At 39.6% G+C, this 13,742-nt stretch overlaps 1 protein-coding gene across 2 annotated transcripts in view; it reads left to right on the forward strand.

Moving 5' to 3' along the window:
* Nucleotides 1-9,530, forward strand: part of SEMA6A (semaphorin 6A) — a 227,075-nt gene extending 217,545 nt beyond the window's left edge. For both annotated transcript variants that reach the window (XM_056537400.1, XM_056537401.1), the window contains one exon: nt 5,694-9,530. In XM_056537400.1, coding sequence (XP_056393375.1) covers nt 5,694-6,448 — 755 coding nt within the window. In that variant the 3' untranslated portion in view covers nt 6,449-9,530. The remainder of the gene's footprint in view (nt 1-5,693) is intronic.
* Nucleotides 9,531-13,742: the final 4,212 nt, after the last annotated feature.

Consider the following 13,742-nt stretch of genomic DNA (forward strand, 5'->3'; position numbering starts at 1 on the left):
CAGCTGTTGCACTGGTGCAGATTGATCTCTCTCCCACCAAGTGATCCTTCCACCCATTGAAGCAGACAGGCTCCCTGTCATCAGCTGACTAGTGAGTCAGGTCTCGGCCGCATTGCAACCTGGAAAAAATCTGAGACAACAGTGATTTTTTATGCTGTTAAAAATAAATATTGGAGTGAAAATCACAGAAGAATTGTGAGAAAACCATCACACACAGGTACAGGCACTACAGGGTGGGCCATTTATATGGATACACCTTAATAAAATGGGAATGGTTGGTGATATGAACTTTCTGTTTGTGGCACATAAGTATATGGTGGGGGGGGGGGGGACTTTTCAAGATGGGTGGTGACCATGGTGGCCATTTTGAAGTCGGCCATTTTGAATCCAACTTTTGTTTTTTCAATAGGAAGAGGGTCATGTGACACATCAAACTTATTGGGAATTTCACAAGAAAAACAATGATGTGCTTGGGTTTTAACATAACTTTATTCTTTCATGAGTTATTTACAAGTTTCTGACCACTTATAAAATGTGTTCAATGTGCTGCCCATTGTGTTGGATTGTCAATGCAACCCTCTTCTCCCACTCTTCACACACTGATAGCACCACCACTGGAGAAATGTTAGCACAGGCTTCCAGTATCCGTAGTTTCAGGTGCTGCACATCTCGTATCTTCACAGCATAGACAATTGCCTTCAGATGACCCCAAAGATAAAAGTCTAAGGGGGTCAGATCAGGAGACCTTGGGGGCCATTCAACTGGCCCAAGACGACCAATCCACTTTCCAGGAAACTGTTCATCTAGGAATGCTCGGACCTGACACCCATAATGTGGTGGTGCACCATCTTGCTGGAAAAACTCGGGGAACGTGCCAACTTCAGTGCATAAAGAGGGAAACACATCATCATGTAGCAATTTCACATATCCAGTGGCCTTCAAGCTTCCATTGATGAAGATTGGCTCCACTATCTTTGTACCCCATATGCCACTCCATACCATCAATATTTGTGTTCCAACAGTCTTGGAGGGATCTATCCAATGTGGGTTAGTGTCAGACCAATAGCGGTGGTTTTGTTTAACTTCACCATTCACATAATAGTTTGCCTCATTACTGAATAAAATCTTCTGCTTAAACTGAGGGTCCTGTTCCAATTTTTGTTTTGCCCATTCTGCAGCACCTGAAACTGCGGATACTGGAAGCCTGTGCTATCATTTCTTCTGCGGTGTTGCTATCAGTGTGTGAAGAGTGGGAGAAGAGGGTTGCATTGACAATCCAACACAATGGGCAGCACATTGAACACATTTTATAAGTAGTCAGAAACTTGTAAATAACTCATGAAAAAATAAAGTTACGTTAAAACCAAGCACATCATTGTTTTTCTTGTGAAATTCCCAATAAGTTTGTGTCGCATCACCCTCTTCCTATTGAAACTTGACCCTCTTCCTATTGAAAAAGAAAAGTTGGATTCAAAATGGCCGACTTCAAAATGGCCGCCATGGTCACCACCCATCTTGAAAAGTTTCCCCCCTCACATATACTAATGTGCCACAAACAGGAAGTTAATATCACCAACCATTCCCATTTTATTTAAGGGGTATTCCGCCCCTAGACATCTTATCCCCTATCCAAAGAATAGGGGATAAGATGTCAGATCGCCGCGGTCCCCCTGCTGGGGACCCCTGGGATCCCCGCTGCGGCACCGCGCTATCATTACATCACAGAGCGAGTTCGCTCTACACGTAATGATGGGCGGTACAGGGGCCGGAGCATCGTTACGTCACGGCTCTGCCCCTCGTGATGTCATGGCCCGTCCCTTTCAATACAAGTCTATGGGAGGGGGCGTGGCGGTCGACACGCCCCCTCCCATAGACTTGCATTAAGGGTACGGGCCGTGATGTCACGAGGGGCAACGCCATGACGTCACGCTGCTCCGTCCCCCATATCACCCGTCATTACACACAGAGCGAACTCGCTCTGTGCTGTAATGATAGCGCGGTGCTGCAGCGGGGATCCCAGGGGTCCCCAGCAGCGGGACCACGGCGATCTGACATCTCATCCCCTATCCTTTGGATAGGGGATAAGATGTATAGGGGCGGAATACCCCTTTAAGGTGTATCCATATAAAAGGCCCACCCTGTATATTAGGAACAACACTAACTTTACAACCCCTGTAGCACAGTCAAATAAAAAAAAATCCTGGAATACCCCTTTTAATCAATAACACTTACAGAGGCAGCAGGCTTGATAAATCTATACATAGCTCTCTATATGCCTCTTCTATGGACATGCTACCAACTGTAAAAATAGTATAAATATTAAAATAAAGTGAAGATATAGCAGTAGCAAAGATAAGAGCTTTAAAGCCAAATTGTACTATATCCTAAATACAGTGTGGTCATGCTTATGTCCTCTACTGAATAGATTTATTTACCTAGTCAACAACAGCTCATTCGTAAATATGGATACAGTCAATATATTATTGAAAGAAACTAGATAGAAAGTAAATGATAGAGTATTGAAACAGTCTATTAGTCTGATAGCATATATCAATATAGAAGGCTAAAAACAGTCTGTTTCACTCTATAGCCATGGGAAAGAAGAATGGAAAATATAAGGATTTTGACTACTTGTAGACCATTTTCCCAGAACTGCGAACATTAAATTATTTTAAGTGACCTTGTACTTCCATCAATATAATCTGTTTTGGCAAGCTCAAGAATAGCCCGAGGTGCTGCTTGAAATCTTCCCAAAATCCTAAACTCCACAAATGCGTGCTCATCTGTCCTCGACTAAATATAGCTGTCAGAAGGATGATCCTTTTTATAAGATGTATTCTTCTCACCCCACACCTCTTATTTTCTGTAATGCCCCCGAAACGGGAAAAAAAAAGAATATATATATATATAATATATAAACATTTTCCTAACAAATTCTGAAAATAAAAAAAGGCAAATGAGTGAAGTAAGTGTGAAAAATGTTCTACTAGCTGCTTGACACCGAGGTACGTTGATCACAAGCTTTCCACCTGCTCTGGCACTTAGGATGCATCTAAAAACAGATCCAATCTAACCTCAGACATCAGTGATGACTCTATCACAACCTAATGAAGTACGCACTATGTTTTCTAATAATAAATACCAGCTTCTTCCCACTTTGCACAGAAAAAGCCGTAATCTGCCAGCAATGTGAAGTATGACAGGGGAGCACATCTGCATTTAATTACATTCCATCAATATCCAGGTCATGGCTTTTGTTCTGTCAACCAATCTCTTGTTTGTTTATACCCATTACTCCGAGTAGACTGTCAACATATCCAGAAGGGTAATAACAGAGAAATTGGAAAATATAAAAATCAATGTAATGTCAAATCATCCACATCAACTCCTTGGCCTGAAAGCAACATAGTCGAGCTCTGGGGCTGGAGAAGAAATCAGCGACCCATCTGTTTAGTATTTCATGATAAAGTTTTACTTTATTTAACAGAACGGTTAATTGAATTAGCTGGGAGTTCTGATTCCCCATTCCGGCTGCAGTTGGAAGTTCAACAGCTGTGAAAAAAAAAGTTTGCTTGGCGTTTTATGCGATCTAATAAAACAATTACAACTAAAATATCTATTACCAGCTGCATCGAGAGTCATTGCCCTTGAGCATAATAGAAAATATGTATACGGAGAACTATCAACATTTCCGCCATAAAATATCTGAATGTATAGTCATTACCGGGGGGAAAAAAAAGACTACTCTAGAAGAGATAAACACTGGCACTTAAATTTTTATCACCCTGTTGGACTCTGGCCGTGGGATTGTATTATGGTAGTTATCGGCCTATTCCTACATTTTCTGTCACTGCCAAGAATATATCTTGATTTTCCCAACTCGGAATAGCCCAGGGAGATTGGATTTTGGCCAAGTTTATATTATCAGTCCGTTCCTATTCTTCAGTGGGTGCTTTAGCAATTGATTAAAGTATGTGCTTGTATTTTTCTTTTTTTCTATGATTCACGCTGTTTCCCAAACTTCCAGCGTTAAGAATGTTTATAGAATTGCAATGAATAGCGAGATAATGGCAGAGAGATAACACTTGTAACCTTAATTCTGCACAGAACATGATACATTCCGCTTGGTTCATAAAAGAGATGATTCTTGCTTGTAACAAATCAACACTTGACCGCTTGCTTGTCAAGACTTTGAAGCAAATGATAACAAAATAATCTGGTTTTATGTTTGGTTACATGTTACCTAAGAGAAAGCAGCAACACATTTTCCCCCTATCATAATAGAAATTCAATTGTTTATTTTAAGAGGTGACAAAAATCAATATTCTACTTTCCTCTCAAGATTATACAATTTGATGAAGGATTTCTGTAGATGGTATTTGGATCTTATGAAGCTTCATTCTTGCCCTTGTACTGATATGCTGTTTTCTCAGTGTTTCGGTTCACTTGATATCATATTTGCAGAGCTTTTCATCCAACACTCTTATGCATTTTTTTTATACACAAACCTTTTAAGAGGATTGTATTACCAATTCATATCGAGAAAGGTGGAATTTTCAAATCTTGAAATTTTTTTCATCTTATTGCAAACTTTACAAAAGAGTTTTATTTTTTATATGAAAAATAGGAGTTTGCATGTTACATAGGGATAAAATCATTCTAAAATATGACCCAATTGATAAAATGTATAAAAAATGGCCCTGTATTTAAAACAATCACAGCTCCGCTTACACATCTCAAATCTGGTCAATGATCCACATATAAATGATCCCTGTGTGCCAGAGAGGCATGCCCCAGGGTCTACTATGTCCCAGGGTTTTAACACCTTTCTCTTCTGATGTTACACCCACTCCTCCTGTAGATTGACACACAGGGATCTTCTACTAGCAGTGACCCTGTGTAGATTGCCTGAGCATGTGCCATCAATGGGTATTGTGGCACATGCACGTTTAGTCTGATGGCACTCTCAGGCAATGCATGGACAATTTACACAGGGCTGTCTATGGGAAGAGAGCTCTATATATTAATAAACGGTAGGAGCTGGTGTGATTTCAAATGAGAGAGGCTTGCGGCCCTGGGCATAGCATTTGTGGACCATCTAAAAAACGTTTTTATGCTGAATAAAGCTACCACATCCACATACGAAGACATGTCTTGAATGGGAACATTGGTCCTTGCTAAACTATGTCGACAGTTTAGCAAGGGTAATTTAGGCGACAGACGCATTTTAAGAACATAGGATTAATTTGACAAGTTCAGTTAAAGGGGTAGTCCAAAGGATAGGGGATAAGATGCAGGGGTTTGCCACAGAGACCCCCATCATCTCCGTGCAGCACTCAGCATTCTGTGCTGTTCCTGAAACCAAGATGTGATGTCATGGCCATGCCCACTTGTGACATCACGTAACACCCCCTCCATTCATGTCTATGGGAGGGGGTGTGACGGCTGTGCTGCATGTAGATTGCGGGGTCCTAGCGGCAGGACCCCAGTAATCAGACATCTTATCCCCTATTCTTCACAGAAAATAATTCATATTTTAGGGTTAATATTTCTTTGATGTTCTTTATGTTGTAAATATGAAATTAAAGTTAAAAATGCTGTCAGACAATTTAACATATAACACAGTATTACTTTATAGTAAGTTTTGAGAAACTTATAATGTTGAAATATAACTACTTTCACCTTTTATTTAGAAATATCAACCAGCATGGCGTTGACTGAAGTTCTTCACGACAAGTCAGAATTCAGTGACACGGAAGAAGAAGAGAAGGGGGAAATTTATATGGCTCCGCTTTCAAGTCATTTTGAAACCAAAAAAGAATACTTCATGTTACAAGATATACAACCTGCGAAAGAAGAGCAACGTAGCAGCACAAACCTTCAGAAGGCCGTATCCGATGAGACGTTCAATGAGCTGCCAATGATGGCTCCATTCAACAGTGATCAAGTACCACCAGCAATAAGGAATGATATCAGTGAGCACACAGCACTTATATACTCAGAGCAGAGCCAGTTCCGCAAAACAATGTCCAGGAAGTTGAATGTTCTTAATGGTCATGTGAAGGATATTAGCAAATCCCTCAAGCAGATTATGGCGTCAGAGAAGTCCAGTTCTGAACTCATTGTGCAACAGAACGCAATTTTGGAAAAAATTGCTTCAAACCTACTATTAATGTCTCAACATCACCAGCAGTCTGCACAGATGTTCGTGAGTGTTATGCAACAGGGGATACAACTGTTAAGTGCATCTAAAGAAGCAACCTACGTTAGCAGGACTTGTGGTGGTGGCGCCACTGAGACCTCTTCATCTCTGAAGAATGAGCATGTTACTGTAGGCCCAAGTCAACCTAAGAGCAATACTCGAATTCATGGAGGTAGAATACACAGGCCTAGCCGTTCTCTTAAACCTTTAGATCCATCTGCTGCACTAGGGCATGGAAAAAAATAGTGACTAGCTTTGCCACAAAATCATTGTGTGCAGGTGGTACCAGTGGTGACATTAGGTTGCTATATACTGTAAAACATATCATTGTATTCTTATTATGAACAAAGAGATTTCTGTCTCCTTTGGCTTCTTCTAGTTTGCACAGTTCCATTATGTAGAAGTATCTTTTCTAATTTTAAGGGTATTCTATTTTTATAATAGAAACATTGTATGTTTTTTTAATGTTTTTATTAATATTGCATTTTTTCACAAACTATTTTTCTAAATCACTATGCATTTGTGTTAAGTGTCTTAGGCAGATATTCAAATATCTCTATTTTTCTACTAGATATTGAATTTAAATTCACAGCAGTATACAACAAGGGTTTTAATATTTGAATACATTCCTACAAAAAATGCCTTAGCAGTTGTAAATTATATCCAGTAGTTTGCCAGAGCACATGGTAAAATAGTACAGTTTTCATGTATTTTGTATAAAACTGGCCAAGGACTTTTAGGTACATTAACAAACATGGCCCCTGGAGCTTCATTCAGTTACTAAAATATAGCTCTACTACAGTCCCTATGTTAGATTCCAGAAAGAAACAAGCTGCATGTTGGGCAGCAACATATATATTTGATATACATTGGGCTTCTGCATTCCATTAGTAAACATCTTTTGCATGTTAGTGCAAAAAAATAAATAAACTGCACCATTACACCACTGCAATGCCGGCAATGGTATATATGTGCATTTTGTAACTTTGTTGTTGAAGTTTTTCTGTAATTATAGACATAGTTTTGAATATAATACATAAATAACAATATCCCCATGTACAAATACTAAAAACACATCAAAAACTAAAAAGACAAAAACATATGGGAAAACCACTACAAATACAGGAAGTAAAAACATGTTTTTTTGCTGCAGTTATTGCACTTTTGTATCATTCAATATACCATTAGTGCTGAGATATACCCATAGAGACATACTAGAAATGACACTTATCTTTACTTATTCATTATAATATTTCTTTATAAAGCACCAACAACTTGTTAAAATGACATGTCATGTAAATGAATTCATGAAGACAAAAGGACTTCTTGCCCAACGGAGCTTACAATCTAAATAGTGTGGGGGAAGTAATACAACAGATACATATTGTTAACGTCATTTAGGGACAAGGCTATTATATTGCCATGACGATAAATAAAGCTCCATAAACCGGTCCCCCAGACAAGTTGTAAAGTAGTAGCAGGAGAGTTGAAGTAAAATCCCTTCAGTGCAGTCTTCTTGTACTATGCTATGTACTATAAGTGTTCAATTCTGCTATGTCTTTTCTGTCAGTAAAATAATCCTTAGATGCTGGATTTGTATTTTTTCTTTTAAGGGCATCACTGATTTGGAGATTCCTTGACTTAAAGGGGTTATCTGGGAATTAAAAGTTGACCTATTCTCAATAGAGGCGTCTTTATTAGTGAAGTAAGGTTCCAACTCTTCACACCCCCTGTCAGTTAGCTGTTGTAAAAGGCTGTGGCAGCCAGTGGTTTTACATTTTATATTTGCTGTTCTAGGTACCACAGCTGTGTCCTGTGTAAAAGAAAGGGCACAACTGCAGTCCCTAGCACAGCCCCTATGAAAAATACTGGGTATAACTGCAGTATCTAGCAAAGCCATTATATAAATTGCTGGGCACAACTGCAGTACTTAGAACAGCCACTATGAAAAATACTGGGCACAACTGCAGTATCACGCACAGCCACTTTGAAATTTATTGGGCACAACTGCAGTACCTAGCACAGCCACTATGGAAATAACTGGGGACAACTGCAGTATCACGCACAGCCAATATGAAAATTACTGGACACAACTGTAGTACCCTGCACACCCACTATGAAAATTACTGGGCACAATTTCAGTACCTAGCACAGCCACTGTAAACATTACTGGGCACAACTGCAGTACCTAGCACAGCCACTATGAAAATTACTGGGCACAACTGTAGTACCTGGCACAGCCACTATGAAAATTACCCCATTGATCTAATATTGATAGCTTATCCTAAGGATGGCCCATCATTGACTAACACACTACTATTACTGGTGGCTTTTGCTGCAAGCTGAAAGGCAGGCAGGCAGACAATTTCTACAGTGAGCTCTCATTGAAAAGTCATATACTGCCATTGATGGGGATAGATGATAATTCCTTTCTGTCAGATTGCAGTGACTTGCAGCAGAAATTATTTTGTTCATGAAAGTATTAGGAATCTATATTCAGTAGAATGCAATTCCCTTTTATGCCTATATGCCTATAAACCTCCTCTTGGTTGTAATGCCTATAAACCTCCTCTATGTTTTGCTATTATTATTGTTTAATTATACAGAGTATTATGGTTTACATAGCTATGCCATTGAAGTATATGTAGTTAAAAAAGAAAAGAAAAAGAACAACAATAAGCAATACAGGTATGGACTCTATTAACATGCTGTTTTTTCTGTTTATATGTATTTTGTATTTTATTACATTATTTGCTTAAGTATTTTAAAAAATGTCATGATTTTTGTCTCATGCAGTAGGGACTTCAATGGTTAAATATACCTGGGCTCTAGTGTATGAGGGTGCCCTCCTGCCACAGATAAGGACAGCACTACTATCAACACCATGTGACATTTGGGAGAGGCAGAGGGCTTGGTACCAATTTAGCATTGGGACCTAGATCCTTCATACATCTATCTATCACAGAAACTTGTTTATCAGTTTTCTTAGTGACCATAGAGACTACAGATGAGCAACATTTTAAATAGTTTGGCTTGGCAGTTTGCTGAACTTTGTCAAAAAGTTTGCTTAAGGGCGATCTAGTTCAGTCCGAACCAAAACTTTACCAATAGCCCTAAAACTCATGTATAACACTGTCTAAAAGCCCCGTAGAACACTGTTACGTCACCTAGGAGTGTATCTACCGTTTGTACGTTTGTTGAGCTGTTTTTAAGGGAAAGTTACTGTCAAAGTTATGGCAACATGTATGGCTATGACTAAAGGAATGGTACTTAGTGGTAACTAAAAGCTTGTTTAAAACTATATTGCACTAGCAGATTTTTTTTTTTTTATAAAAAAGGTCCATAAAGTATCCTTTGTGGTGGCAGATGCATCCAAATGTACCGGAAAAAGCGATGGGCTTTTTTGAGCGGTCAAAAAATTATCCTTTTTTGGGAGTAGCAACAGGTAATTACTTTTTTACAAAAAAAAAATTATTTTGGGGAGTAGCACTAGGATTTGCTTCAATTTGATAAAAGTTACACAAAAGCCTCTGTGCACTGCGTTCTTTTATTGCTAAAAAAGAAAACATGTTTTCTACAGACAGAATAGATGCAGAATGCTGCCTGCAGTGCTTCTTTATGGTACGTTCACATACAACTAATCCGCATTGAAGTCAATGGGTAGCAATAAAATCCACAGTGGATTAGTTACATGTGAATGTAAACTTAGCTACAATTATTTTGTTTGTGTAGTTGTCCTCCTGTCTCTGTTGTACAGTGATCACTGTCCCTCACAGAGATCTTCACCTAACCGCCTACTATCTCTAAAATGGCTGCTGAAGCTATGTTCATAGGCAAGCTATGTTCATAGGCTTTTATAGTGGGTCTGGCATCACCCAATACTGCCTACTGATTGGCTGGAAGAGCTGTTTGCAAGTTGCCATGTGACTTCTGCTGTTTTAGCAGGTTAATCCAAAACAAACTGTCAGAGTTTCGAGTTTATGACAAACCAAACTTTTACCAAATTAAGTTAAGTTCAGTTTGCTCATCTCTAATAGTGACTTTTTCTAAATGTATATCATAATAATGACCAATGTCTTTCATGAATTTGATTTTTGAAACATTTTGGATAACTGATGCCATTCTTTTGTAGGCATCATGTAATTCTATGTATGGGTTAAAGGTAATGTTAATAATGTTAGAAACAGGTGATTGGTCGGTACATGAATGGAAAATAACAGATATGATAAATGTCTGTTCATAAAAGCCATTGTAGTAAAGCTAACTTATATACAGTATTCTGTATTATGTATGTGTAACTGTGTAGCAAGTTTATAATGTAATATGCCATAGGAATAATTTAAAAGTAAAAAAATGTATTTTTGTAGCTATTTTATGTATTTGAAGCTATGCCTGTGCCTTTTTTCTGAAACCTTTTTATTTTTATGTGTAGATATTAGATTTTCAAAGCTATCCTAGATAGATATCTAATATGTTTTTTTTCCCACTTGTTTGTATTATTTGTTGAATAAACCTTTATACACATATCTCTTGGGTGCTTGATGGCATGACACCATTCTGTGTAGAACAATTACAAGCTGGTCGATATTTACAGTCTGGAACAGTAGGGCACTTGTTGTGAGAAGAGTAGTGTCACTTGTATGGTTCTGCCTGAAATCTTTTGTCCTCTTTATAAAGCTCTGGAAAAAAATATTAAACAAATGTTCCCTATTGTAGTCTTCTGATCAGCAAGAACACAGATGTGTATCTACGCTCCATTTCTACAGGGCAACAGTGCTAACCACTGAACTACCTTTATACACCATGAAATGCAGTGACATCATAAAAAATCATTTTGATATCATTTTGATTGTATCTCCCCTTAAAATTCTTTAGGTTCTCATCTACGGTATATGTACTATGGTTGCCATGAAGTTGTCTATTTGGTGGCACCTCTTAAACGGGTCACCCAGGAATAGAAAAACAGCTAATTTCTTTCAAAAACAGCTCCATGTCTCTACCCAGGTTGTGTGTGATCCTACAACTTGGCTTCATTCACTTCAATGGAACTGAGCTGCAGAACCACAGCCGACATGGAAATAAACAGGGAGCAGTTTTTGAAAGAAATGAATTAGCTCTTTTTTTATTTTTTCCTGAATAACCCCTTTAAAGTAATATTTACACACATGCCAAGACTCAAGGTTTCCATCCCACTGCCTTTACTGTCTTGCCTACTTCCTATAATGTATATCAAGAGATCTGTGGAGAATACAGAAGCGGTTTTCACCACTTCTGTCTTCTCTGTTTCTCGTACACAGTGTTGCTGCGTTTATTGGTCCTAGTAATCATGTGACTGTTTGTGATCACTTTAATATTGGTAGTAGGAAGCTAATAAAGTTCCACCATCATTTGTTTTTGCTTTTCACCTTTTTTCCTATGTTAATTAATTTATTACAAAAAAATTTGAAATATGCATAAAATAACTCCATCAAAAAGACCACACCCGCCATTTATTTCCATTACACCATAAATGGCCCAATTTCTCTAAAATAGAGAAGTAATAAATCAATGTTATTTGTAGACTATGTTTATCACAAATAACTATCTTAAAGGAAAACTGTCACTTTGTTCACCCACACTAAACCCAATACACAGGGTTATAGTGTGGGTGACCAGGAGTTCAAAGAGGGGTCACTTTCCAAATTCCATCCAGTGGCTCCTGTGATATTATCAGACGACAGTCCCGTGCTCAGTTCGGTTACCTGCGTACAGGAGGCAGGGCCCCGATAGCTGTGCACTCCCTGCTTCTATCGGCCTCCTGAAACAATCTCCCTTTGTTAGTATATTCAAATTCTGCGCTGCGCTCTGAGGCAGATGCACAACGCATTTAGTTTACAAACAGCTCTCACGTCCTAGTAACACGAGAGCTCTTCTCGCCAGAGCGCTCTGCTACTGTGCCAGAGAGTCTCCTCAGAGCGCAGCGCTCACGTGACATGCCACATATGTCCCTAGGACATGAGAGCTATTTGTAAACTACAACAGAAATTTAGGTGCACTACTGTGGTAGATGTATACAATGACATTGGCTAATACCTCAACACTGATGTTAAAATTGAGACATTCGCCAGTGTATCCTTATATAAAGGACACACCAGAGCCCGCACACCAACGCCAAGGTTTCTCAGATGGCACGGGACCTAACGCTAACCTACCTGTGCGTATAAAGCAAAAACCAGGGGCCAGTGGGCAATTACAGCAGCACTAGGTCGACATGCAGCCTACTCCCAGTTCCCTCCAGCGTGACTGGGCACACATACAATGGGAGGAGGGAGAGAGGCTACAAGCCCCACCCAAGTTGGCTGATATAGGTACATGGCCTCACAGGTGCAACCCTAATGCTGCCTGGAAAATGTTCAAGGACCTTTAACATATAGAGTTTACACACCTCCAAGTTTAAATTTTTAAACAACAACAAAAAACGTGGTCTCAAATGGCTGGAGGTGCTCAACCCCAAATGTAGTTGTGCATATATACTGGGGGAGCAGATCCTGCCCTTGTAGTCCGTTGCTAGGGGCGATCCCCAGCATAAAAATGCATACAATGGAGGATGCCTGCAGCTGACTACAAGTGCCACAATAGAATCCTACACCAGATAAACGTTGTGGATGTGTAACAATTAGAATAATGCAATACAGAAATTTAGGTGCACTACTGTGGTAGATGTATACAATGACATTGGCTAATCCCTCAACATTGATGTTAAAATTGAGACATTCGCCAGTGTATCCTTATATAAAGGACACACCAGAGCCCGCACACCAACGCCAAGGTTTCTCAGATGGCACGGGACCTAACGCTAACCTACCTGTGCGTATAAAGCAAAAACCAGGGGCCAGTGGGCAATTACAGCAGCACTAGGTCGACATGCAGCCTACTCCCAGTTCCCTCCAGCGTGACTGGGCACACATACAATGGGAGGAGGGAGAGAGGCTACAAGCCCCACCCAAGTTGGCTGATATAGGTGCATGGCCTCACAGGTGCAACCCTAATGCTGCCTGGAAAATGTTCAAGGTGCATTAACATATGGAGTTTACACACCTCCAAGTATAAATTTTTAAACAACAACAAAAAACGTGGTCTCAAATGGCTGGAGGTGCTCAACCCCAAATGCAGTTGTGCATACTCCATATGTTAATGCACCTTAAACATTTTCCAGACAGCATTAGGGTTGCACCTGTGAGGCCATGCACCTATATCAGCCAACTTGGGTGGGGCTTATAGCCTCTCTCCCTCCTCCCATTGTATGTGTGCCCAGTCACGCTGGAGGGAACTGGGAGTAGGCTGCATGTCGACCTAGTGCTGCTGTAATTGCCCACTGTCCCCTGGTTTTTGCTTTATACGCACAGGTAGTTTAGCGTTAGGTCCCGTGCCATCTGAGAAACCTTGGCGTTGGTGTGCGGGCTCTGGTGTGTCCTTTATATAAGGATACACTGGCGAATGTCTCAATTTTAACATCAGTGTTGAGGGATTAGCCAATGTCATTGTATACATCTACCACAGT

The sequence above is a fragment of the Hyla sarda genome, chromosome 1 (genome assembly GCF_029499605.1).
Source record: "Hyla sarda isolate aHylSar1 chromosome 1, aHylSar1.hap1, whole genome shotgun sequence".
NCBI lineage: Eukaryota > Metazoa > Chordata > Amphibia > Anura > Hylidae > Hyla > Hyla sarda.